General features: G+C 42.9%; 1 protein-coding gene across 1 annotated transcript in view; it reads left to right on the top strand.

The window, feature by feature from the left end:
- The window catches only part of LOC143986961 (ALK tyrosine kinase receptor-like), a 317275-nt gene that overhangs the window by 122777 nt on the left and 167712 nt on the right, over nucleotides 1-26786 (top strand). The window contains exons 7-9 of the mRNA XM_077485377.1: nucleotides 4659-4812; nucleotides 11792-11939; nucleotides 26085-26216. Of these exons, the coding sequence (XP_077341503.1) occupies nucleotides 4659-4812; nucleotides 11792-11939; nucleotides 26085-26216 (434 nt within the window). The remainder of the gene's footprint in view (nucleotides 1-4658; nucleotides 4813-11791; nucleotides 11940-26084; nucleotides 26217-26786) is intronic.

Below are 26786 nucleotides of genomic sequence, written 5' to 3'. Positions count from 1 at the left end.
GGTGGTTAAATGATGCTGGCTGTCAGTATGAGGATAGAAAAAAATGTATTGCAGGGGAAATCTCTGGATTGAAGGTGGATAATTGCAGCAAACATTGGTTTGGTTACATTTTTTTAATGCATTATATATAGAGCTCATATGTAAATGTTTTATTTTTATTTTTAATTGGCTATTTTTTTTTTTATTTTTGTAAGGGGCAATTCATTATTATTTTTTATTTTTACTTTATTGGGCTATTAATTATTTAATTTATTTGTTTTATTTCAATGGGCTATTCATTATTATTTTAAGGGGCTTTTCATTATTATTATTATTATTATTATTATTATTATTATTTCATTTTAATGGGCTATTCATTTTTTGAATTCATTTTTTTTACTTCATTGGTCTATTTATTATTTTATTTATTTTGTCTTTTATGCCAATGGGCTATATTTTTTTTTACATTTCAATGGGCTATTCATTATTATTTTTAAGGGGCTTTTCATTATTATTATTATTATTATTATTATTATTATTATTATTTATTCATTTTAATGTACTATTAATTTTTTAATTATTTATTTATTTGTTTTATTTCAATGGGCTTTTTTTTTTTTACATTTCAATGGGCTATTCATTATTATTTTAAGCAGTTTATTATTATTATTATTATTAATATTATTATTATTATTTATTCATTTTAATGGGCTATTCATTTTTTTTTTTTTACTTCATTGGGCTATTCATTATTTTATTTATTTATTTGTTTTATGTCAATGGTCTAATTTTTTTTTTATTTCAATGGGCTATTCATTATTAGTTTTTAAGGGACTTATTATTATTATTATTATTATTATTATTATTATTATTATTATTTTTTATTTTTACTTTATTGGGCTATTAATTATTTAATTTATTTGTTTTATTTCAGGGCTATTCATTATTATTTTAAGGGGCTTTTCATTATTATTATTATTATTATTATTATTATTATTATTATTATTATTATTTCATTTTAATGGGCTATTCATTTTTTTTATTCATTTTTTTTTTTTACTTCATTGGTCTATTCATTATTTTATTTATTTTGTCTTTTATGCCAATGGGCTATATATTTTTTTACATTTCAATGGGCTATTCATTATTATTATTTATTAATTTTAATGTACTATTAATTTTTTAATTAATTATTTATTTATTTGTTTTATTTCAATGGGCTTTTTTTTTTTTTACATTTCAATGGGCTATTCATTATTATTATTAAGCAGTTTTTATTATTATTATTATTATTATTATTATTATTATTTATTCATTTTAATGGGCTATTCATTTTTTTTTTTACTTCATTGGGCTATTCATTATTTTATTTATTTATTTGTTTTATGTCAATGGTCTAATTTTTTTTTTTATTTCAATGGGCTATTCATTATTAGTTTTTAAGGGACTTATTATTATTATTATTATTTATTCATTTTAAGGGGCTATTCATTTTTAGTTTTTTTACTTTATTGGGCTATTCGTTATTTTATTTATTTATTTGTTTTATGTCAATGGGCTATTTTTATTTAATTTTTTTACATTTCAATGGGCTATTCATTATTATTTTTAAGGAGCTTTTCATTATTATTATTATTATTTATTAATTTTAATGGGCTATTCATTTTTTTTTTTTTACTTTATTGGGCTGTTCATTATTTTATTTATTTGTTTTATGGCAATGGGCTATTTTTTATTTACATTTCAATGGGCTAATCATTATTATTTTTAGGGGGCTTTTCATTATTATTATTATTATTATTATTATTTTATTTTTATTTTTATTTATTAATTTTTTTTTCTTTTCTTTTTTTTTTTATTTACTGGATTTTGACATTTTTTTTTTTTTACATTTATTTTATTGAAATATTCATTTTTATCTCGTTATTTTGGGCAAGAACTTCTGCTGCTTTGTGTTTTTTGTTTTTTTTTGTTTTTTGTTTATTGTTTTTTGTTTTGTTTTTGTGGCAAACTTCTCCTACACCTTGGGAGTCTATTTAAAAATAAATAATATATAAAAAAAAATTTAAGTGTGTAAACAAATAAGTAAATTAATAAATAAATTGCTGTGCAGACAGGGATTATCGGGGATTTTTGTGACGGCTGCGGAATGCTGACAACACATAGTATGTTTGCAACTTGAGTGGTGTCAGCCCTGCCAACTGCCTTTTGCTGCTCTCAGACTCGTCTCCCACTCTCAGAGTCCGTTCACACAGGGGCAACTCAGGATCCGACTTCAGCTTGCCCCTAGTCGCCTCAGGTCGCGCTACATGTAAAAATCAATGTAAGTGAATGAGAGCCGTCTTAATGCACCCTACTGATGTCGCTCCGACTTCAGAAAAGGTTCCTGTACTACTTCTATCCGACTTCTAGGCGACCGGCACCCATTGATTTCAATGGAAGTCGCCTCCAAGTCGGATCTCCGTCTATACGGAGGCGACTCTCACAGAATTATCAGCTCTCGAGAGGAAACTCCACGCCAAATTTATTTTAAAAATTTGGCGTGGGTTCCCCCTCCGAGAGCATACCAGGCCCTTAGGTCTGGTATGGATTTTAAGGGGAACCCATTACGCCGAAAAAAAGGTGTGGGTGTCCCCCCCCAGATCCATACCAGACCTTTATCCGAGCACGCTACCCAGCCGGCCAGGAAAGGGGGTGGGGACGAGCGAGCGGCACCCCCCTCCTAAGCCGCACCAGGCCGCGTGCCCTCAACTGGGGGGGTGCCTTGGGGAAGGGGGGCCAAGCACCCCCCCCACGCCAAAACACCTTGTCCCCATGTTGATGAGGACAAGGGCCTCTTCCCGACAACCCTGGCCGTTGGTTGTCGGGGTCTGCGGGCAGGGGGCTTATCGGAATCCAGGAGCCCCCTTTAATAAGGGGGCCCCGGATCCCGGCCACCCACCCTATGTGAATGAGTATGGGGTACAATGTACCCCTACCCATTCACCTGTAAAAAAAAAAAAAACACAACACACAAGGTTTAAAATAGTTTATTGCACAGCTCTGGGGGTCTTCTTCCATCTTCGGGGGTCTTCTCGCCCGACTCCTCTGCTAGCTCTTTTACTAGCGGAGGAGCCCGGCTTTCTTCTTCACCGCCGCCCTCTTCTTCCGACTTCGGGGGTCTTGTCCCCCTCTTCGGTTCTTCTTGCCAGGCAACCCCACCTTCTTCCAGCTCTTTTACAAGCAGTGGCCCGGTCTTCTGTGGCCGCTGTCTTCTGGCCTCTCTGTTCTTCTTCTCTTCTTCTCTTCTCTTCTTGAGTTGCGGCCTCGTCGCTGTCTCTGCTCACAATGACAGGGACGCAGCGTGAGGCGACTTATATAATATAGGGACATTGCTGGATGATGTCACAGTCCCAGCTGTGGGCGGGGACATCATCCAGCAATGTCCCTATATAAGTTGCCGCACGCCGCATCCCTGACGTTTTTTAGCAGAGACAGCGACGAGGCAACAGCTCAAGAAGAGAAGAAGAGAAGAACAGAAGGCCAGAAGGCGGCGGCAACAGAAGACCGGGCCACTGCTTGTAAAAGAGTTAGAAGAAGGTGCGGTGGCCCGGCAAGAAGAACTGAAGAGGGGGACAAGACCCCCGAAGTCGGAAGAAGAGGGCAGCGGCGAAGAAGAAAGCCGGTCTCCTCCGCTAGTAAAAGAGCTAGCAGAAGATAGCGGAGGAGTCCGGCGAGAAGACCCCCGAAGACGGAAGAAGACCCCCGGATCTGTGCAATAAACTATTTTAACCCTTGTGTGTTGTTTTTTTTTTTTTACATTTTTTCACAGGTGAATTGGTAGGGGTACATTGTACCCCATACTCATTCACATAGGGTGGGGGGCCAGGATCCGGGGGCCCCCTTATTAAAGGGGGCTCACAGATTCCGATAAGTCCCCCGCCCACAGACCCCGACAACCAACGGCCAGGGTTGTCAGGAAGAGGCCCTTGTCCTCAACAACAAGGGGACAAGGTGCTTTGTCCCCCCTCCCCCAAGGCACCCCCCCATGTGCCGCTCGCTCGTCCCCACCCCCTTTCCTGGCCGGCCGGGTAGCGTGCTCGGATAAGGGTCTGGTATGGATCTGGGCGGGACCCCCACGCCGTTTTTTCACCGTAGGGGGTTCCCCTTAAAATCCATACCAGACCTAAGGGCCTGGTATGCTCTCGGAGGGGGAACCCACGCCAATTTTTTTAAATAAATTTGGCGTGGAGTTCCCCCTTGAGAGCTCCTTCTCTGATTGGCCACTGCAAAAGTCGCCTGGCCTGGGGCGACTTAAAGTCGTGTTGATAAGTCGCCCCAAGTCGTGTTGATAAGTCGTGTCCAAGTTACCTCCAAAAGTCGTGTTGAAATTCGTGTTGCCCCTGTGTGAACGGACCCTCACAATTCAAGCGAATCGTTTTGTAGTTCAGGATAAGAATTAGGAGGGCCAAATAATACAGATAACACAGGAAGTGTGAAGAGGGCGGCTCTGCAGTTCTGGCAGGATCTACAGATCTAGATCTGCTGTACTGCAGCGATCGGCTCCTGCTTAGGCCGGCCGATGAGACCACGCCTACCTCCCAAACAGTCCTGATTGGCCTCTATCAATCACTGGATTCTGCCCGCTCCATGAAATGGTGACCCCAATGTAACGCGGGGGGGTGTTCCTTGTCTTGCAGGTTATTGGTTGTTCACAACGTGCGGAGCCAGCGGTCCTCATGGGCCGAGTCAGAAGCTCTGCGACGAATCCTACGAGAACTTCAGTGTGATTGTCGGGACGGCGACACAGAGAGGCGTACAGATCTGGCGGGTCCCCGAAACCAACCGATACAGGTGAGGCTTGTGGCTGTTTAATTTTTTACATGCTGTATTTTTAAATACATATAAATATATAAAGTACACACAATATAAATAAATACAATATATAGATAGATAAATAAATACACAATATATAAAAATAAATACAACAGATAGATAAATAAATAGATCGACAATACAAAACATATATAAAATAAAAACACAATGAATATAAATAAATGCAATATATAGATAAATAAATAAATACACAATACACAAAATATAAAAATAAATACAAAAGATAGATAAATAAATAGATAGGCAACACAAAATATATATAAATAAAAACACAATGAATATAAATAAATACAATATATAGATAAATACACAATACACAAAACATAGACATAAATACAATAGATAGATAAATAAACAGACAATACAAAAAATATATAAATAAAAACAATGAAATTAATGAATATAAATAACAATATATATATATATATATATATATAATAATATATATAAATATAATAATAATATAAATAACAATATATAGATAGATAAATAAATACACAATGCACAAAATATAAAAATAAATACAATCGATACCGATATATATATATAAATAAATACATAATATATATAAATACACAATGTATATAAATAAATAATTATATATATATATATATATATATATATATATATATATATATATATATATATATATATATATATATATATATATATAATGTGTATATCTATCTATATATATATATATATAGATATATATACACACACACAATTTATATACATAATATATATACATAAATATACAATGTATATAAGTAAATACTATCTATCTATCTATATATATATATATATATATCTATATATATATATATATATATACAATGTATATAAATAAATACACAATGTATATAAATAAATACACAATGTATATAAATAAGTGTCTGTGCCCATCTCACCCATTCACAGCTTTCCATCCTAAGAAGAAGGAGACGCTTCTATTTTTGAATTATTATAATATGTGCACGGTTGTTAGAAATTCACCAGAAACTCCAGGGCCACAATTATAAATCATGGGGCCCCATACAGCTTTTCTAATCCCTCCTGCTCCAATAACCCCCATATGTGTCCTCAGTCACCCCCGCCATGCTGTTAGAGCTGTCATACTCTGCTCTTGCCCGATCTTCCTCCCGTTCTTCCCAGGTTGGGCCCCTTTGGATCCCCATTCTTTCCCAGGACTTGTGGTGGGTTGGCTCCTGCTGACTTACTGCCCCATTCACACTGACAATATCTATCCCCCCCCCCCCCGGGGGGGATACATAGGGCTGTCAACAGAAACCCTGAGGCTCAATGTTAGACTGCACCGGGGCCACTGGCAGCCTCTTCCGGGCCCAGTCCCCCCTGATGACCCAACAGGGCCTGGGCTCGTTATGGAAGTTCTGATTGATGGCTCTGATGAGCTCCATAAACCTTATTTATTATATTCACAGAAATGACTGTTTTGTGGTCAGCTGAGATGCAGATTGCGTTAGGTTCTTTCTCGCCCCTTTCCTGATCTGATCTCCTCTCTGTAACAAGCCGGATGGCCCCCGTGTCACGTCTTCTGCTCTTCCCCTGTATGGGGTGAATACACGAGGCTCTTCATTCTCTGTAATTAGATGAGAGCTGCCGTACTCCGTACTTATCATTCACAAGAGTCTCTTCAGCCGAGTCGTTACTTCATCATAATTAGATCCTTTCAGGTATTTATATCCTCCTCGCTGCTTTAAGAACGACTCGCCACTCATCGCTCTGCGTCACCTGAATAATAATGTATCCTCCACTATTCTGACAGAAGCCCCCGAAAAGTATTGATTCTTAGATATCATCATTTTGTATCATTTTCAGGCGCCGACATATCACTGGCTTGGAAAGATGATACCCTATATTGTCAAAAGTATTGGGACACCTGCCTTTATACACGCACATGAACTTTAATGGCATCCCAGTCTTAGTCCGTAGGGTTTATTATTGAGTTGGCTCCGCACTTTGCAGCTATAACAGCTTCAACTCTTCTGGGAAGGCCGTCCACAAGGTTTAGGAGGGCGTCTATGGGAATGTTTGACCATTCTTCCAGAAGCGCAATTGTGAGGTCAGGCACTGATATTGGACGAGAAGGCCTGGTTCCCAGTCTCCACTCTAATTCATCCCAAAGGTGTTCTATCGGGTTGAGGTCAGGACTCTGTGAAGGCCAATCAAGTTCCTCCACCCCAAACTCACTCATCCATGTCTTTATGGACCTTGAGGGCAGAGGCCAGCAGCACTCTGCCCTGTTGCTAGCTCTTCTGCTGGGATGCTGTCAGTGGAGACCTCAATCCCATCCACCGATATCAGCTCAAGCTGCAGTTGTTGTGGGCAGAGGTCCACAGCGCCATGCTCTGAAGCCAGCTCTTTTGGAGGCTCACCGGGTTGTTCCTCCTCAGCAGAAAAGTCTAATAAATCCCCAGGCTCTGGAACTGGTGTCTTGGGATAGAGGTTCACCATCTCCTGTCCGTAGAACAAAGATCTTGTTACTGGTGCTGGCTGCTGTCAGCACTTTAGCTTTGGGGATGGCCATCTCCAGAGTTTCCACTGCCGATTCTGGGGCATGCAGCTGAACGTGTTCTATCAGCAGGGTATTGCAGAGTATTGCAGAGTATTGGCAGGGTATTGCAGAGTATTGGCAGGGTATTGCAGAGTATTGGCAGGGTATTGCAGAGTATTGGCAGGGTATTGCAGAGTATTGGCAGGGTATCTATTGCAGAGTATTGGCGGGGTATTGCAGAGTATTGGCGGGGTATGTATTGCAGAGTATTGGCGGGGTATGTATTGCAGAGTATTGGCGGGGTATGTATTGCAGAGTATTGGCGGGGTATGTATTGCAGAGTATTGGCAGGGTATGTATTGCAGAGTATTGGCAGGGTATGTATTGCAGAGTATTGGCAGGGTATGTATTGCAGAGTATTGGCAGGGTATGTATTGCAGGGTATGTATTGCAGAGTATTGGCAGGGTATTGCAGAGTATTGGCAGAGTATTGGTGGGGTATTGCAGAGTATTGGCAGGGTATTGCAGAGTATTGGCAGGGTATTGCAGAGTATTGGCGGGGTATTGCAGAGTATTGGCGGGGTATTGCAGAGTATTGGCGGGGTATGTATTGCAGAGTATTGGCGGGGTATTGCAGAGTATTGGCGGGGTATGTATTGCAGAGTATTGGCAGGGTATGTATTGCAGAGTATTGGCAGGGTATGTATTGCAGAGTATTGGCAGGGTATGTATTGCAGGGTATTGGCAGGGTATGTATTGCAGAGTATTGGCAGGGTATGTATTGCAGGGTATTGGCAGGGTATGTATTGGCAGGGTATTGGCAGAGTAATGGCAGGGTATTGGCAGAGTATTGGCAGGGTATGTATTGCAGAGTATTGACAGGGTATGTATTGCAGAGTATTGACAGGGTATGTATTGCAGAGTATTGACAGGGTATGTATTGCAGAGTATTGGCAGGGTATGTATTGCAGGGTATTGGCAGGGTATTTCAGAGTATTGGCAGGGTATTGCAGAGTGCATCTTAATAACACACTAGTGACTAACCTGGTATCCTCTTCCCTTCTCGGGAGAGAAGTAAACTGGTAGCAGTGCAGCGGCTGTGGCCCCAGGAGGCCAGGACTGTCTGGCACTGGGTAGAGGGGAGGGAGGGGACAGTCCGGATCCAAGCGGCGTGTGCCTGTCGCTGGCTGTGCTGGAGGCACTGCCCACTGACTCCTGCCAGTGCGTGCCCACGTCTACGGCCGACGTCATGTGACCGGTTGCTAGACGCGGAGCAGCCCTAGCCTAGCAACCAGTCACTCGGGCGGCTGAGGAGCGGCGGACTATGCGCTGAATAGCCTCAGGCGGCTAATGGGAACGGCGTTCCCGTTGTGGAAATAGTACGGGAACGCCGTTCCCATGCTTTCCCGCAGGATTCGAGCCCTGGTCCAGATCAGGTTTAAGCTCTGAAACCCCTGCGATATCGAGCATAGCTTCTCTATATTCTCGGAGGTCCTCAAGAGTAGGTTTAACAAACACAAAACCATCTGTAAGGCTCTCCCACAGCAATCCAGGGCCGCCAAAGTCATATCCCTCCGGAGAGCATTCTGTTGTCTCCCCTAAATATTCCTGTTCTGCGTGCCATTGCAGAGCCCGATAATGATTGTCCTGCTCTATCTCCTGCTGAACCAGCTTCTCCAACTCGAACACCCATTGCTCCTGGGGCCACTCTCCCAGGAATGCCACCCACAACTCCCATTGGTCACTGGCTTGTTGCCCTGGGGTTGGAAAGCACCTGCCCTGGTGTGTGCCAGCGACCTGGAGGGCTCCAAGCCAGACCTAAACCCCAATCTGCTGCCCGATCTCCAGTTTCTGATCCGCAGACACAATCCTGGGAATTGCTGAAAGGGCGCTCCGCAGCAGGCCTTGCAACTCTGATGCCATGTCCATATCTCAGCTTGGGTGACCAAAGTCTGCTATCCCGATCTTGTATCCCGGTGGTGATTTGGACGTGTTCACAGCCAGGAAGCACAATCTCACTGCTAGCGAGTTGCCACCAATGTGACGGCCCCTCGTACGCAAGAAGGGTCTGTCCATCCTATAAGCTTCCTTGCCCGGGAACCAGCACGATCCAAAACCCCTTAGCCCACCCAGTCACTGGTCGAGACACTGTGTAGGGTGGAAAACATAAGACTGTTTATTCAAACACAGGCACAAAGAGATATACACTCAAGGGACAACCCCCCTTCTTTGCATAATGACACAGGGTGGGGTAAACTTTACCTCATCCAGTAAGATGACACACAGGTATATTCAACTATCCAACAGGAGACCGTCTTTAGGAGGGCTGCTGGAGAAATCCCCCTACCCCCTCACAGCTAATCCACATAGACATATATATCCCATAATAGGTTGCTCCCAAGGCAGACAGAAACAATAGAACAATGGGATACAGCCACACCTCAAACGATCTAGTACAAAGTCTACAACAGTTTGAGACCAAGCTCATACAATATTCCAGCAGTCGTAAAGGTGGAATTAATTTATCTTCACATAAATTTCTTGAGGGATATTGTTCAGAAATATCACTGTCCCAAGTGAAAGAGCCCCTTCATTCTTTCAACACAAACCACACATATAAGACCCTGGATAACAGGGGTAAAAGGAAATGGTGGTTGTACGGTGAGTCTGATTAGTGCAGATCAGACTGGGGTTCTCGGTCACCCTGTGCCCCTAATAGACACAGGGTAACTTACACATAAGATGGGCCGGAGGAACTGGACAAGGAGTTTCCAGATCTCTCTAAGGTAAGCTGGGTTCCACAAGCCCCCCACCCAAAGTGACTCCCGCTACAGCCTCCGTCTGCCTGTGCTTGCACACAAATGTGAACACCCGCACCGGTCCCGCGCACATATCTAACCAGCGGTTGCAGCACACATGTTAGGTATTACAACAAATGTCCGAGTGATAGCAATAATTCTAGCTCCAGACCTCCTGTGTGACCCTAAGCTAGTAACCTGTAAAAGCTTTTAAATTGTGTCAACTATAGGGATTTTTAGGTACTGTAGTTTGCCGCTGTTCCATAGGAGGACGCAATTTTAAAGCATGACATGTTCGGTATCTATTTACTCAGCGTAACATCATATTTTATATTTTACCAAAAAAATTGGGTATTATATCATGTTTTTGGGCATTAACATTTATTAAAGTGTATTTTTTCCAAAATATTTGTGTTTGCAAAAGGATTTGTACTCGAGGGCTACATAAAAATATGCAACACCACCCACCACCTCTACTTAAAATAAATAAATGAAAAATCTCCCCAGCGGGGACACGTACTGAAATAATTTGGGGGTTCTAATCGTTCCACATTCTGCCTACAGCAAAAAAAAAAAAAATAATAGAAAAATAAAATATTCCCACCATCTCTGTGCTGAGTTCCCAGGTCTGTAGACCTGCTGTGCCCATTATGAGGGGTTCCCACCATCCCTGTACAGAGTTCCTAGGTCTATACATCTGCTGTGGCCATTATGAGGGGGTTCCCACCATCCATGTGCTGAGTTCCTGGGTCTGAACACCTGCTGTGCCCATTATGAGGAGTTCCCACCATCTCTGTGCCGAGTTCCCGGCTATGTAGACCTGCTGTGCCCATTATGAGGCGTCCCCACCATCCCTGTGCCGAGTCCCCGGGTATGTAGACCTGCTGGGCCCATTATGAGGGGTTCCCACCATCCCTGTGCCGAGTCCCCGGCTATGTAGACCTGCTGTGCCCATTATGAGGGGTTCCCACCATCCCTGTGCTGAGTTCCCGGGTCTGTACACCTGCTGTGCCCATTATGAGGGGTTCCCACCAACTCTGTGCCGAGTTCCCGGCTATGTAGACCTGCTGTGTCCATTATGAGGCGTTCCCACCATCCCTGTGCCGAGTTCCCGGCTATGTAGGCCTGCTGTGCCCATTATGAGGAGTTCCCACCATCTCTGTGCCGAGTTCCCGGCTATGTAGGCCTGCTGTGCCCATTATGAGGAGTTCCCACCATCTCTGTGCCGAGTTCCCGGCTATGTAGGCCTGCTGTGCCCATTATGAGGGGTTCCCACCATCCCTGTGCTGAGTTCCCAGGTCTGTAGACCTGCTGTTCCCATTATGAGGAGTTCCCACCATCTCTGTGCCGAGTTCCCGGCTATGTAGACCTGCTGTGCCCATTATGAGGAGTTCCCACCATCCCTGTGCTGAGTTCCCGGCTATGTAGACCTGCTGTGCCCATTATGAGGGGTTCTCACCATCCCTGATGGATATATTATGAAGAATGTAACAGAAGAGGCTAGCAAACAAAAGTGGGTGGGATTGGAAACACCAAAAACTCCCAGGTGGTCAGGAGCAGAGATAAGATTGTAGATTGTTGAGTCACATCTTGGTAATACGTTGTGTTCTTCTTCTTCTTCCAGGATATCCGGATACGGAGCGGCTGGCGGAATGGGAGTGAAGACTCCTACGAGGGCCCACGGCACGGCTCTGGTTGGGGTTTTTGAACTCCAGAAGGATGATATACTCTATATACTGGTCGGCCAGCAAGGGGAGGATGCCTGCCCCCGGGTAACTGCTCATATATATGGAGACTATTGGTGTATATTCATTCCATGGTTGAAGAGAGTTCATCATTTCTTTAACAAGGAATGATGGCGCTATACTAGAAGTTGGTGTTTGGAAGGTCCGGTGTACCCCAAAGTCTTAAATCCTCCCTCCGGCTCCCCCTTCAGTCTTGCACAGGTGTACCGGCTCCTCTCCTGGACTACAATGGCTTCCTCTGATTTCACCGCACATTTCTCATTAGTTGCAGGAATAGTTGCCCGGGAATGGGGGTTTTTCTTTACCACCCACCGACCAGTTGGAAGGTGCAGGCTCGGCAACGTGCATGTACTCTGCTGGCTTGCTTCCTGGTTTTGGGCGTGCATGCACTCGCCCTCCCGCCCACCTGTGCTGTGATTGGCACACAGCACGAGTTTGTCCCCGCAGATTTAAGCCAATGATTCCCGGCTGAAACCTCCAGGTGTTACCCCCTTCCCAGCCAATGTCATTAGTACAGTGATAGTATATAGTATTATCACTGATCACTATATTAGTGTCACTAGTGACTTCAGTGCCAGTCAGTTAGTGTCTGTTAGTGTCAGATTGTCCGCCACCCTATCACAGTCCCGCTATAAGTCGCTGATCACCACCATTACCAGTATAGCATCATAGCTGCATAAATTCCAGTGCATCTATACCAGTGGTCTCCAAACTGAGGCCCGGGGGCCGGATGATTCCCTTTGCTTGTTTTAATCAGCCCTTGGGACACTATTCCTCCCACTGATAGGAGACACAATTCTGCCAACTGGCACCAACAGTGGGGCACGATTTCTGACACCAAAAATGGGGCACTATTCCTGCCACTGACACCAACAATGGGGCACTATTCCTCCCACTGACACCAATGATGGGGCACTATTCCTCCCACTGACACCAATGATGGGGCACTATTCCTCCCACTGATACCAATGATGGGGCACTATTCCTCCCACTGACACCAATGATGGGGCACTATTCCTCCCACTGACACCAATGATGGGAAACTATTCCTCCCACTGACACCAATGATGGGGCACTATTCCTCCCACTTATACCAATGATGGGGCACTATTCCTCCCACTGACACCAACAATGGGGCATATTCCTCCCACTGACACCAATGATGGGGCACTATTCCTCCCACTGATACCAATGATGGGGCACTATTCCTTCCACTGATACCAATGATGGGGCACTATTCCTCCCACTGAAACCAATGATGGGGCACTATTCCTCCCACTGATACCAATGATGGGGCACTATTCCTTCCACTGATACCAATGATGGGGCACTATTCCTCCCACTGACACCAATGATGGGGCACTATTCCTCCCACTGATACCAATGATGGGGCACTATTCCTCCCACTGATACCAATGATGGTGCACTATTCATCCCACTGACACCAATGATGGGGCACTATTCCTCCCACTGATACCAATGATTGGGCACTATTCCTCCCACTGATACCAATGATGGGGCACTATTCCTCTCACTGACACCAATGATGGTGCACTATTCAACCCACTGACACCAATGATTGGGCACTATTCCTCCCACTGATACCAATGATGGGGCACTATTCCTCTCACTGACACCAATGATGGGGCACTACTCCTCCCACTGACACCAATGATGGGGCACTATTCCTCTCACTGACACCAATGATGGGGCACTATTCCTCCCACTGATACCAATGATGGGGCACTATTCCTCCCACTGACACCAATGATGGGGCACTATTCATCCCACTGATACCAATGATGGGGCACTATTCCTCCCACTGATACCAACGATGGGGCACTATTCCTCTCACTGACACCAATGATGGGGAACTATTTTTCTCACTGACACCAATGATGGGGCACTATTCCTCCCACTGAAACCAATGATGGGGCACAATTCCTCCCACTGACACCAATGATGGGGCACTATTCCTCCCACTGATACTAATGATGGGGCACTATTCCTCTCACTGACACCAATGATGGGGCACTATTCCTCCCACTGAAACCAATGATGGGGCACAATTCCTCCCACTGACACCAATGATGGGGCACTATTCCTCCCACTGACACCAATGATGGGGCACTATTCCTCCCACTGATACTAATGATGGGGCACTATTCCTCCCACTGACACCAATGATGGGGCACTATTCCTACCACTGATACCAATGATGGGGCACTATTCCTCCAACTGACACCAATGATGGGGCACTATTCCTCCCACTGATACCAATGATGGGGCACTATTCCTCCCACTGACACCAATGATGGGGCACTATTCCTCCCACTGATACCAATGATGGGGCACTATTCCTCCCACTGATACCAATGATGGGGCACTATTCCTCCCACTGATACCAATGATGGGGCACTATTCCTACCACTGATACCAATGATGGGGCACTATTCCTCCCACTGATACCAATGATGGGGCACTATTCCTACCACTGATACCAATGATGGGGCACTATTCCTCCCACTGACACCAATGATGGGGCACTATTCCTCCCACTGATACCAATGATGGGGCACTATTCCTCCCACTGACACCAATGATGGGGCACTATTCCTCCCACTGATACCAATGATGGGGCACTATTCCTCCCACTGATACCAATGATGGGGCACTATTCCTCCAACTGACACCAATGATGGGGCACTATTCCTCCCATTGATACCAATGATGGGGCACTATTCCTCCCACTGATACCAATGATGGGGCACTATTCCTCCCACTGATACCAATGATGGGGCATTATTCATCCCACTGATACCAATGATGGGGCACTATTCCTCCCACTGACACCAATGATGGGGCACTATTTCTCGCCCTAATACCAAATGTGACGATGTCTACTCCCACTGATGCCATTCTCGCTGGCCACAATCCGACCCCCCCTCCCCCCCGTAAAGTCTGAAAAACAATAAACTGGCCCTTTGTTTAGAAAGTTTGGAGACCCCCGCTCTATATCATAGTTTGTAGATATCAGCACATCAGGATTGATCAATTTTTAGATATATATCCCATAGTGTGTAGATGATATAACTTTCACACAAACCAATTAATATAGACTCCTCAGGATTTATTTCTACCAAAGACATGTAGCAGAAAACATTTAGGACTAAATTGATGATGACATTTGATTTTATTGGATACTTTTTATGACAAATAAGAATTATTATTTATTTTTATTTTTTTTTCCGTCTTTTTTCGTTTGAATCACAAAAAAATAAAAACCCACAGTGTAGATAAAACACCAAAAAAAAAAAAAAAGCTCTATTTGTGTGAAAAAAAAATGATGAAAATTCCATTTGGGTACAGTGTTGCATAACCGCGCAATTGCCAGTTAAAGTAGCGCAGTGCTGAATAGGAAACAATGGCCCGGTGATTAAGGGTTGGTGGGGGTGGGGTAAAACCTTTCCAGAGCTTAGAGGTTTTTTTCTCTTTCTTTTTGACGTCGGTTCTTTTTATTCGGCTTCATTATCTACAAGAATGAAAGTGATATATACGTTTTAATCAAGCAAATTCCAGCCCCAATTTAATAAAAACCGAAATATTAATTTAATGAAATGTAGCGGCAGAACAGATGTATTGACTGTTGGAGTAATTGGGTTCTGCGCCATTGGACAAGAGTTTATCTAACTAATTGGATTGTAATCAGTAGCTTTACAATATCCTTCTCGGCGGAAAGGTGCTCTATAATACGATTTTAATTTTTTTTATTTTAATTTTTTTTTTTTTTTTGCCATTCTTGAAAGCCGGGGCATTTCATTAGTCATTAAATCCGTCTCCGCATTCACACTCGAAAAAACTCAATTAGCGTGAAGGATTTAGGAAGGGGAGAGCGACTCTCCGTCCATTATCTTCTTCTCCACTGAACCCCCGAGCGTGATGGACTAATAAAGGGTGAAGGCACAAGAGGTGAAGATCCTCTTCACTCCCATCAGTAATGCGATCACCCAGGCGGGAGGAAAAGCCTCTGATCGCGAGGCACTTAAAGACTGAAGCGATGCGCCAATGATATTTTTGAACTTCTAGAACTTTTCTTTTTAGAGGTGAAAGAAACACAGAGCTGGGAGGATTGAGAAATAAGACGTATGGTGGGGGGAGGGGGAATAATTATTTGTCCCCCTGCAGATTGTGTAATCACTTCCATACCGGGCCTATTCTGGCACTCCTCTCCTACATGTTAAAATCATGTTTTTTTGCTACAAAATAACTCAGAACCCCCAAACGTTTTATATATATATATATATATATATATATATATATATATATATATATATATAATTTTTTATATTATATATATATATATATATATATATATATAAAAATAAATATATATATTTTTTACATTTTTTTATTTTTGTTTTTTTAGCAGAGACCCTAGGGAATAAAATAGCAGTAGTTGCAAATTTATATATATATATATATATATATATATATAAAAATTTTTTTTATATATAATATAAAAATATATTTATACAATATATATATTTTTTTTATATTTTATATATATATATATATATATATATATATATATATATATATATATATATATATATATATATATATATATATATATATATAACTTTTACTTTTATTTTTTTATTTTTTTTTAGCAGATATATTATATATATATATATATATATATATATAATTTTTACATTTTTTTATTTTAGTTTTTTTAGCAGACACCCTAGGGAATAAAATAGCAGTAGTTGCAAATTTTTATCTTGTATGGTATTTATGCAACAATTTTTCAAACATGTTTTTTATTTTTTTTGGACAAGGTCTTGCTTACACACGGTCACACCAAATTCCCACCGCCGAGACGTACAACACGTAGGACGGGACTAGAAAAAAAGGAAGTTCAATACCCAGTAGCCAATAGCTTCCGTCTGTAGTAGTTGAATCTGAGCACGCGTTGAGTTTTTGCGCGTCGGAATTGCATTACACGCGATTGGAATTTCCGATAGAACGTTTTTCCGTCGGGAAAATTGAGAACACGCTATCAAATTTTTGCTGGCGGGAATTTCGGCCAGCTAAATTCCGATGGAGCGTACACGCGGTCGCAATTTTTTTCAATGAAAAGCTCTCATCGGTCTTTTGCTGGCCGAAATTCCGATCGTGTGTATGCGGCATTACAGAGGAGGCCAAGTGCAAGAATTGTTGCTCGGGCTCTAACGCACGTGGCGATACATTACATGTGGGGTTTGAACAGCGTTTAAATATGTGGGCGGGACTAACATGTTACATAGTTAGTAAGGTTGAATAAAGACACCAGTCCATCCAGTTCAACCTGAGTGAGTGTCTACAATTGTCCCTATCCCTGTACATTGCACACTCTCATCGATCCCTACCCTCAAGTAGCCCACAATCCAAGGTCCCCATTTATATTCTAGGGCCAATTTACCTACCTGCATGTCTTTGGAGTGTGGGAGGAAACCAGAGTACCTGGAGGAAACCCACGCAGGCACAGGGAGAACATGCAAACTCCAGGCGGGTAGTGTCGTGGTTGGGATTTGAACCAGCGACCCTATTTTACTGCTAGGCGAGAGTGCTAACCACTACACCACTGTGTTCGCTTCTGAGTGCAAGCTACTGGGGACAAGGGCGTTTTAAATTATTTTTATTTTTTTTATTTTTTTATTTTACTTTTATTTATTTTTTTATTTTTACTTTCTTTTACACTTTTTTTTTTTGATCTTTTTTATTCCTATTACAAGGAACATAAACATCCTTTGTAATAGGAATCGTTCATGACAGGTCCTCTTTATGGAGAGATGCGGGGTCAATAAGACCCCGCATCTCTCCTCCAGGCTGGAAACCATGAGATCGGGAAAAAAAAATCCACAATCTCATGCTTACCAGCCTCGATCATGGCTTTGTTTACATCTGCGGCCAGACGCGACGTCATAACGTCACGCCCGGGCCGGGCCTCCGACGGTCATAGATATGACTGGTGACCATCTGGACACCAGAAGACTGGCTAAGCCACTCCATGACCTTAATGTGATTCTTCTGGAGCCACTCCTTTGTGGTTTTGGCGGCATGTTTTGGGTCATTGTCATGCTAGAAGACCCATCCACGACCCATGTTCAGTGCTCTGGCTGAGGGAAGAAGGCTCTCATCCGAGATTTTACAATACATGGCCCCGTCCACTGGCCCCTCAATACGGCAAAGTCGGCCTGTACCTTTTAGACGAGAAATATCCCCAAAGTATCATGTTTCTTAGGGTCATAGACAGCATTTTTCGAGCATTAGTCGAGTTAATGCCAAACAGCTCAATTTTGGTCTCATCTGACCACAGCACTTTCTCCCAATCCTTCTTTGAATCATTTAGATGTTTGTTGGCAAACTTCAGACGGGTCTGTACATGTGTCTTCCTGAGGAGGAGGACCTGTACATGTGTCTTCCTGAGGAGGAGGACCTGTACATGTGTCTTCCTGAGGAGGGGGACCTGTACATGTGTCTTCCTGAGGAGGGGGACCTGTACATGTGTCTTCCTGAGGAGGGGGACCTGTACATGTGTCTTCTGAGGAGGGGGACCTGTACATGTGTCTTCCTGAGGAGGGGGACCTGTACATGTGTCTTCCTGAGGAGGGGGACCTGTACATGTGTCTTCCTGAGGAGGAGGACCTGTACATGTGTCTTCCTGAGGAGGGGGACCTGTACATGTGTCTTCCTGAGGAGGGGGACCTGTACATGTGTCTTCCTGAGGAGGGGGACCTGTACATGTGTCTTCTGAGGAGGGGGACCTGTACATGTGTCTTCCTGAGGAGGGGGACCTGTACATGTGTCTTCCTGAGGAGGGGGACCTGTACATGTGTCTTCCTGAGGAGGGGGACCTGTACATGTGTCTTCCTGAGGAGGGGGACCTGTACATGTGTCTTCCTGAGGAGGGGGACCTGTACATGTGTCTTCCTGAGGAGGGGGACCTGTACATGTGTCTTCCTGAGGAGGGGGACCTGTACATGTGTCTTCCTGAGGAGGGGGACCTGTACATGTGTCTTCCTGAGGAGGAGGACCTGTACATGTGTCTTCCTGAGGAGGGGGACCTGTGCATGTGTCTTCCTGAGGAGGAGGACCTGTACATGTGTCTTCCTGAGGAGGGGGACCTGTACATGTGTCTTCCTGAGGAGGGGGACCTGTACATGTGTCTTCCTGAGGAGGGGACCTATACATGTGTCTTCCTGAGGAGGGGACCTGTACATGTGTCTTCCCGAGGAGGGGGACCTGTACATGTGACTTCCCGAGGAGGGGGACCTGTACATGTGTCTTCCTGAGGAGGAGGACCTGTACATGTGTCTTCCTGAGGAGGGGGACCTGTACATGTGTCTTCCTGAGGAGGGGGACCTGTACATGTGTCTTCCTGAGGAGGGGGACCTGTACATGTGTCTTCCTGAGGAGGGGGACCTGTACATGTGTCTTCCTGAGGAGGGGGACCTGTACATGTGTCTTCCTGAGGAGGGGGACCTGTACATGTGTCTTCCTGAGGAGGGGGACCTGTACATGTGTCTTCCTGAGGAGGGGGACCTGTACATGTGTCTTCCTGAGGAGGGGGACCTGTACATGTGTCTTCCTGAGGAGGGGGACCTGTACATGTGTCTTCCTGAGGAGGGGGACCTGTACATGTGTCTTCCTGAGGAGGGGGACCTGTACATGTGTCTTCCTGAGGAGGGGACCTGTACATGTGTCTTCCCGAGGAGGGGGACCTGTACATGTGACTTCCCGAGGAGGGGGACCTGTACATGTGTCTTCCTGAGGAGGAGGACCTGTACATGTGTCTTCCTGAGGAGGGGGACCTGTACATGTGTCTTCCTGAGGAGGGGGACCTGTACATGTGTCTTCCTGAGGAGGGGGACCTGTACATGTGTCTTCCTGAGGAGGGGGACCTGTACATGTGTCTTCCTGAGGAGGGGGACCTGTACATGTGTCTTCCTGAGGAGGGGGACCTGTACATGTGTCTTCCTGAGGAGGGGGACCTGTACATGTGTCTTCCTGAGGAGGGGGACCTGTACATGTGTCTTCCTGAGGAGGGGGACCTGTACATGTGTCTTCCTGAGGAGGGGGACCTGTACATGTGTCTTCCTGAGGAGGGGGACCTGTACATGTGTCTTCCTGAGGAGGGGGACCTGTACATGTGTCTTCCTGAGGAGGAGGACCTGTACATGTGTCTTCCTGAGGAGGGGGACCTGTACATGTGTCTTCCTGAGGAGGGGGACCTGTGCATGTGTCTTCCTGAGGAGGGGGACCTGTGCATGTGTCTTCCTGAGGAGGGGGACCTGTGCATGTGTCTTCCTGAGGAGGAGGACCTGTACATGTGTCTTCCTGAGGAGGGGGACCTGTACATGTGTCTTCCTGAGGAGGGGGACCTGTACATGTGTCTTCCTGAGGAGGGGGACCTGTACATGTGTCTTCCTGAGGAGGGGACCTATACATGTGTCTTCCTGAGGAGGGGACCTGTACATGTGTCTTCCCGAGGAGGGGGACCTGTACATGTGACTTCCTGAGGAGGGGGACCTGTACATGTGTCTTCCTGAGGAGGAGGACCTGTACATGTGTCTTCCTGAGGAGGGGGACCTGTACATGTGTCTTCCTGAGGAGGGGGACCTGTACATGTGTCTTCCTGAGGAGGGGGACCTGTACATGTGTCTTCCTGAGGAGGGGGACCTGTACATGTGTCTTCCTGAGGAGGGGACCTGTACATGTGTCTTCCTGAGGAGGGGGACCTGTACATGTGTCTTCCTGAGGAGGGGGACCTGTACATGTGTCTTCCTGAGGAGGAGGACCTGTACATGTGCCTTCCTGAGGAGGGGGACCTGTACATGTGTCTTCCTGAGGAGGGGGACCTGTACATGTGTCTTCCTGAGGAGGGGGACCTGTACATGTGTCTTCCTGAGGAGGGGGACCTGTACATGTGTCTTCCTGAGGAGGGGGACCTGTACATGTGTCTTCCTGAGGAGGGGGACCTGTACATGTGTCTTCCTGAGGAGGGGGACCTGTACATGTGTCTTCCTGAGGAGGGGGACCTGTACATGTGTCTTCCTGAGGAGGGGGACCTGTACATGTGTCTTCCTGAGGAGGGGGACCTGTACATGTGTCTTCCTGAGGAGGGGGACCTGTACATGTGTCTTCCTGAGGAGGAGGACCTGTACATGTGTCTTCCTGAGGAGGGGGACCTGTACATGTGTCTTCCTGAGGAGGGGGACCTGTGCATGTGTCTTCCTGAGGAGGGGGACCTGTGCATGTGTCTTCCTGAGGAGGAGGACCTGTACATGTGTCTTCCTGAGGAGGGGGACCTGTACATGTGTCTTCCTGAGGAGGGGGACCTGTACATGTGTCTTCCTGAGGAGGGGGACCTGTACATGTGTCTTCCTGAGGAGGGGACCTATACATGTGTCTTCCTGAGGAGGGGACCTGTACATGTGTCTTCCCGAGGAGGGGGACCTGTACATGTGACTTCCTGAGGAGGGGGACCTGTACATGTGTCTTCCTGAGGAGGAGGACCTGTACATGTGTCTTCCTGAGGAGGGGGACCTGTACATGTGTCTTCCTGAGGAGGGGGACCTGTACATGTGTCTTCCTGAGGAGGGGGACCTGTACATGTGTCTTCCTGAGGAGGGGGACCTGTACATGTGTCTTCCTGAGGAGGGGACCTGTACATGTGTCTTCCTGAGGAGGGGGACCTGTACATGTGTCTTCCTGAGGAGGGGGACCTGTACATGTGTCTTCCTGAGGAGGAGGACCTGTACATGTGCCTTCCTGAGGAGGGGGACCTGTACATGTGTCTTCCTAAGGAGCGAGACCTGTACATGTGTCTTCCTGAGGAGGGGGACCTTGCGGGCACTGCAGGGTTTAAATCCATGGTGGCGTATTGTGCTACCAATGGTTTGTTCGGTGACTGTGGTCCCAACTGCCTTGAGATCCTTCACAAGCTCCTCCCATGTAGTTCTGGGCTGACCCCTCACTTTTCTCATGACCATCCTCACCCCATGAGGAGGAATCTAGCATGGAGCTCCAGGGCGATTGATGGTTATTTTGTGTTTCTTCCATTTGTGAATAATCCCTCCAACAGTTGTCTTCTTCTCACCAACCTTCTTGCCGATGGTCTTGAAGCCTTGTGTTGGTCTACAATCTTATCCCTCACATCCTTTGACAGCTCTTTGGTCTTGCCCATGATGGTGAGGGTTTGAATGGAAGAAAGAGGTTCTGTGGACGGGTGTCTTTTATACACATAACGAGTTTCCGTTAGGACCACCTTCTTAGATTGACGGGACTAATCTGTGTACCGCAGGAGCACCTACTGTGGCCAGTCTGTGGGAGCCAGAATTATTGTTGGTTGGTAGGGGATCAAATACTTATTTTACTCACTAAACTGCAAATCCATTTAGCCGCATTGATGGGCCATTTAACGGGGCCATGTATTGTAAAATCTTGGATAAGAACTTTCTTCCCTCAGCCAGAAGACTGAAGATGGGTCTTCTAGCTTGACAATGACCCACAACATACCGCCAAGACCACAAAGGATTGGCTCAAGAAGAATCACATTAAAGGGGTTGTAAAGGTTCGTTTTTTATTTTCTACATAGGTTCCTCTAAGCTAGTGCATTGTTGGTTCACTTACCTTTTCCTTCAATTTCCCTTCTAAATGTTTTTTTTCTTTGTCTGAATATCTCACTTCCTGTTTCTCCTCAGTAAACTTCTCACCATCATCCGAGCGGTGGTTAGTCAGCCAGAACAGCTTACTGAGGAGGAACAGGAAGTGAGAAATTCAGACAAAGAAAACAAAGAAAAAAAAACATTTATAAGGGAAATCAAAGGAAAAGGTAAGTGAACCAACAATGCACTAGCTTAAAGGAACCTATTTAGAAAATAAAAAAACAAACCTTTACAACCCCTTTAAGGTCACAGAGTGGCCTAGCCAGTCTCCAGACTTTAATCCTATAGACAATTTATGGAAAGAGCTGAAAATTTGAGTTTCCAAGAAACCTTAAGGATTTAGGGAGGATCTGTAAAGAAGAGAGGACAAAAATCCCTCCTGAGATGTCTGCAAACCTGGTCACCAACTACAAGAAACGTCTGACCGGGTAAAGTAGTGCAGTGCTGAATAGAAAAAACATGGCCTGGTCATGAAGGGGGTGAAAAACCTTCCAGAGGCGAAATGGTTAACAGACCAAAAAGGTGCAAGTAAAAGAAGTTAATTTCTAGGGGGTTACATGGACTTTCAACACAACAACCGCGCCGCAGAAACCCCTGCATCTTTTTTTGGGCGTAGAGCTTCGTGCATTTTTTTAAAACGCATGTTGAAAATGCATATCTGCTGGTCACGTTTTGATGTGGCATTAAGTTTTAATGGCATCGCAAGAGCGACTCGCGTTTTTCACACATTCCGGGAATTCGCTCAGAAACCAAGGTGTCAGGTGGGGCCTAAAGTTTGGAAAGGTCACTAGACTTCCATGGGAGATTTGTATTCTTTATGTTGTTATTTTGTATCTTTTATAAGAGTTTAGCTCGGTGTTGTAGCGGCGTGTGCACTGCTGAAAAATTTGTTTTTGTTTCATTCGTTTTTGCCTTTTTGTTTTTTTGTTTTTTGGGTCATTAGTTATGATTGAAATTTGTAAATTTGTAAATTCAAAAATCCGGAGATTCAAAAATGTGAAAATCTGAAATCCGGAAATTCTAAATAATAACTAACTAATAAAAACAAATTATTAAATTGGAATTTCATTTCAAATTTGGCTGTTAATGAACGTAACAAATAAACAAATTTGTTTTTTGGGTCATTTGTTATGATCGAAATTCGTAAATTTGTCAATTCGAAAATTCAAAAATCTGAAATCCGTAAATTCGGAAATTAGAAGATTAGAAAATCTGAAATTCAAAAATCTGAAAATCGGAAATCCGGAAATTCTAAAAATTTGAAAAATCCGAAATCCAGAAATTCGAAAATTTGAAAATCTGAAATCCGGAAATTCTAAATAATAACTAACTAATAAAAACAAATTATTAAATTGGAATTTCATTTCAAATTTGGCTGTTAATGAACGTAACAAATAAACAAATTTGTTTTTTGGGTCATTTGTTATGATCGAAATTCGTAAATTTGTCAATTCGAAAAATTCAAAAATCTGAAATCCGTAAATTCGTAAATTGGAAGATTAGAAATTCGAAAATTCAAAAATCTAAAATCCGTAAATTCGTCAATTAGAAGATTAGAAAATCTGAAATTCAAAAATCTGAAAATCGGAAATCCGGAAATTCTAAAAATTAGAAAAATCCGAAATCCAGAGATTCGAAAATTTGAAAATCTGAAATTCAGAAATTCTAAATAATAGCTAACTAATAAAAAACAACTATTAAATTATACATATTGGAATTTTCTTTCAAATTTGACTGTTAATGAACATTATAAATAAAGAAATTTGTTTTGTTTGGGTCATTTATGATGATTGAAATTTGTCAATTTGTCAATTCGAAAATTTGTAAATTAGAAGATTAGAAAATAGTAAAACCGGAAATTAGAAAATTCTAAAATCTGAAATCCAGAAATTCAAAAATGTGAAATCCGGAAATTAAAAAATTTGAAAATCTGAAATCCGGACATTCGAAAAGTCAAAAATCCAAAATCCAGAGATTTGAAAATCCGAAAATGTGAAATCCGGAAATTTGAAATAATAACCAACTATTAAATTATACATATTGGAATTTCCTTTCAAATTTGGCTTTTAATGAACATAACAAATAAACAAATTTGTTTTTTGGGTCATTGGTTATGGATCAAAATTCATAAATTTGAAAATTCGTAAATTTGAAAATTCGTAAATTTAAAAATCCGTAAATTAGAAGATTAGAAAATCGGAAAACCGGAAATTAAAAAATTCAAAAATCTGAAATCCGGAAATTCGAAAATCTGAAATCCAGAAATTCGAAAAATTAAAAAATCTGAAGTCCGGAAATTCAGAAATCCGTGGATTCGAACATTCGAAAATCTGAAATCCGGAAATTCTAAATAATAACTAACTAATAAAAAATAACTATTAAATTATACATATTGGAATTTCCTTTACAATTTGGCTGTTAATGAACGTAACAAATAAACACATTTGTTTTTTGGGTCATTTATTATGATCGAAATTCGAAAATTTGTAAATTCGAAAATTTGTAAATTCGAAAATTTATAAATTCGAAAAATTGTAAATTCGAAAATTTGTAAATTCGAAAATCTGTAAATTTGTAAATTAAATTAGAAAACCGGAAATTAGAAAATTTAAAAATCTGAAATCCAGAAATTTGAAAATCTGAAATCCGGAAATCGAAACATTTTGAAAATCTGAAATCCGGAAATTCGAAAATTAAAAAATCCAAAATCTGGAGATTCTAAAATCTGAAATACAGAAATCCGAAATAATAACTAATTAATAAAAACAAACTATTAAATTATACGTACTGGAATTTGTTTTCAAATTTGGCTGTTAGTGAACGTAACGTTCAACAGCCAAATTTGAAAGGAAATTCCAATACGAATACAAATTTATCCGAAGTTATGAATTTTCCATAATAACGAATGTTGCATCTAAACGAATGGAACGGAATGAACTAATAATCAATAATAATAATAATAATAAAAAGTTTTTTATTATTATTGTTATTTATTATTTTTTTATTTGTTACGTTCAAATCGTTTAGATACGGCAATCGTTATTTCCGAAAATTCGTAACTTCGTATAAATTCTTTATATTCACTAACAGTCAAATTTGACAGGAAATTCCAATACCTATAATTTAATAGTTAGTAATAGTAAAGTTATTATTAGTTAGTTATTATTTCAGATTTTCTCATTTTGGGATTTTCGAATCTCCAAATTTTCACATTTTCGGGTTTTCATTTTTTCCGAATTTAAAAAATTATGAATTTTCAATTTTAAAAATATTTTGGAATACCTAAACAGGTTTTTGTTCGGATATTTTCGAATTTGTTGTGTTAAAAAAATAATTCGGAAAGGAAGCAAAATGCACATGTCTAGCGGCGTGTGTGAATGTGGGTGCTGATGGGAGAAAAGAGTTTGGAATATTTGGTGTTTTTTCTTTTTAACCCTAAAACTTTTTTTTATTTTTGCAGGCTGATCCGATCCTAAAAATGGTTTGCATCGGTGAGAATAACGTGATCGAAGAGGAGATCAGAGTTAATGGAAGCGTAAATGAATGGGCGGGAGGAGGCGGCGGAGGGGGAGGAGCCACATATATATTTAAGGTAAAGTCATGCTTCTTAGCTATCTTGGTGCTAAAGCTGTGCAGGCGTGGCGGCTCAAACGCATTTTTGTGCGATTTTGTGATTTGCGTGTATGATTGCCCATTCAGTTTAAAGGGCTGACCTACGCGTGAAAAAGCCCACAGGTTAGCAAGGCATGTTGGGGTGCCACAGCGGAGGGACAAGGGGTGGGCAGGAGGGGTGGCTGCCCTGGGCGCAGGTGGGGATTTGGGGGATTGTGCTAGAAGGGGTGATTTGGAGTAGGAGGGTGGATTTCTGTTAGGAAGGAGGATTTGGGAATCAGGATTAGTGATAGTAGGGGATGTTTTGCAATGAGAGGGTATTTGGGGGGGATTAGTGCTAGGAAAGGGTATTTGGGGGGATTTGTACTAGATGAGGGTATTTAGGGGGAAATTAGTGCTAGGAGAGGGTATTTGGAGGGATTAGTGCTAGGAGAGGGTATTTAGGGGGTTAGTGCTAGGAGGGGTATTTGGGGGGTATTAGTGCTACGAGAGGGTATTTGGGGGGATTAGTGCTAGGAGAGGGTATTTCCGGGGATTAGCACTAGGAGAG

The sequence above is a fragment of the Lithobates pipiens genome, unplaced genomic scaffold (genome assembly GCF_037356315.1).
Source record: "Lithobates pipiens isolate NorthernLeopardFrog02 unplaced genomic scaffold, aLitPip1_a1.2 Scaffold_18, whole genome shotgun sequence".
Lineage (NCBI taxonomy): Eukaryota > Metazoa > Chordata > Amphibia > Anura > Ranidae > Lithobates > Lithobates pipiens.
This window is presented reverse-complemented; position numbering and strand designations above follow the sequence as displayed.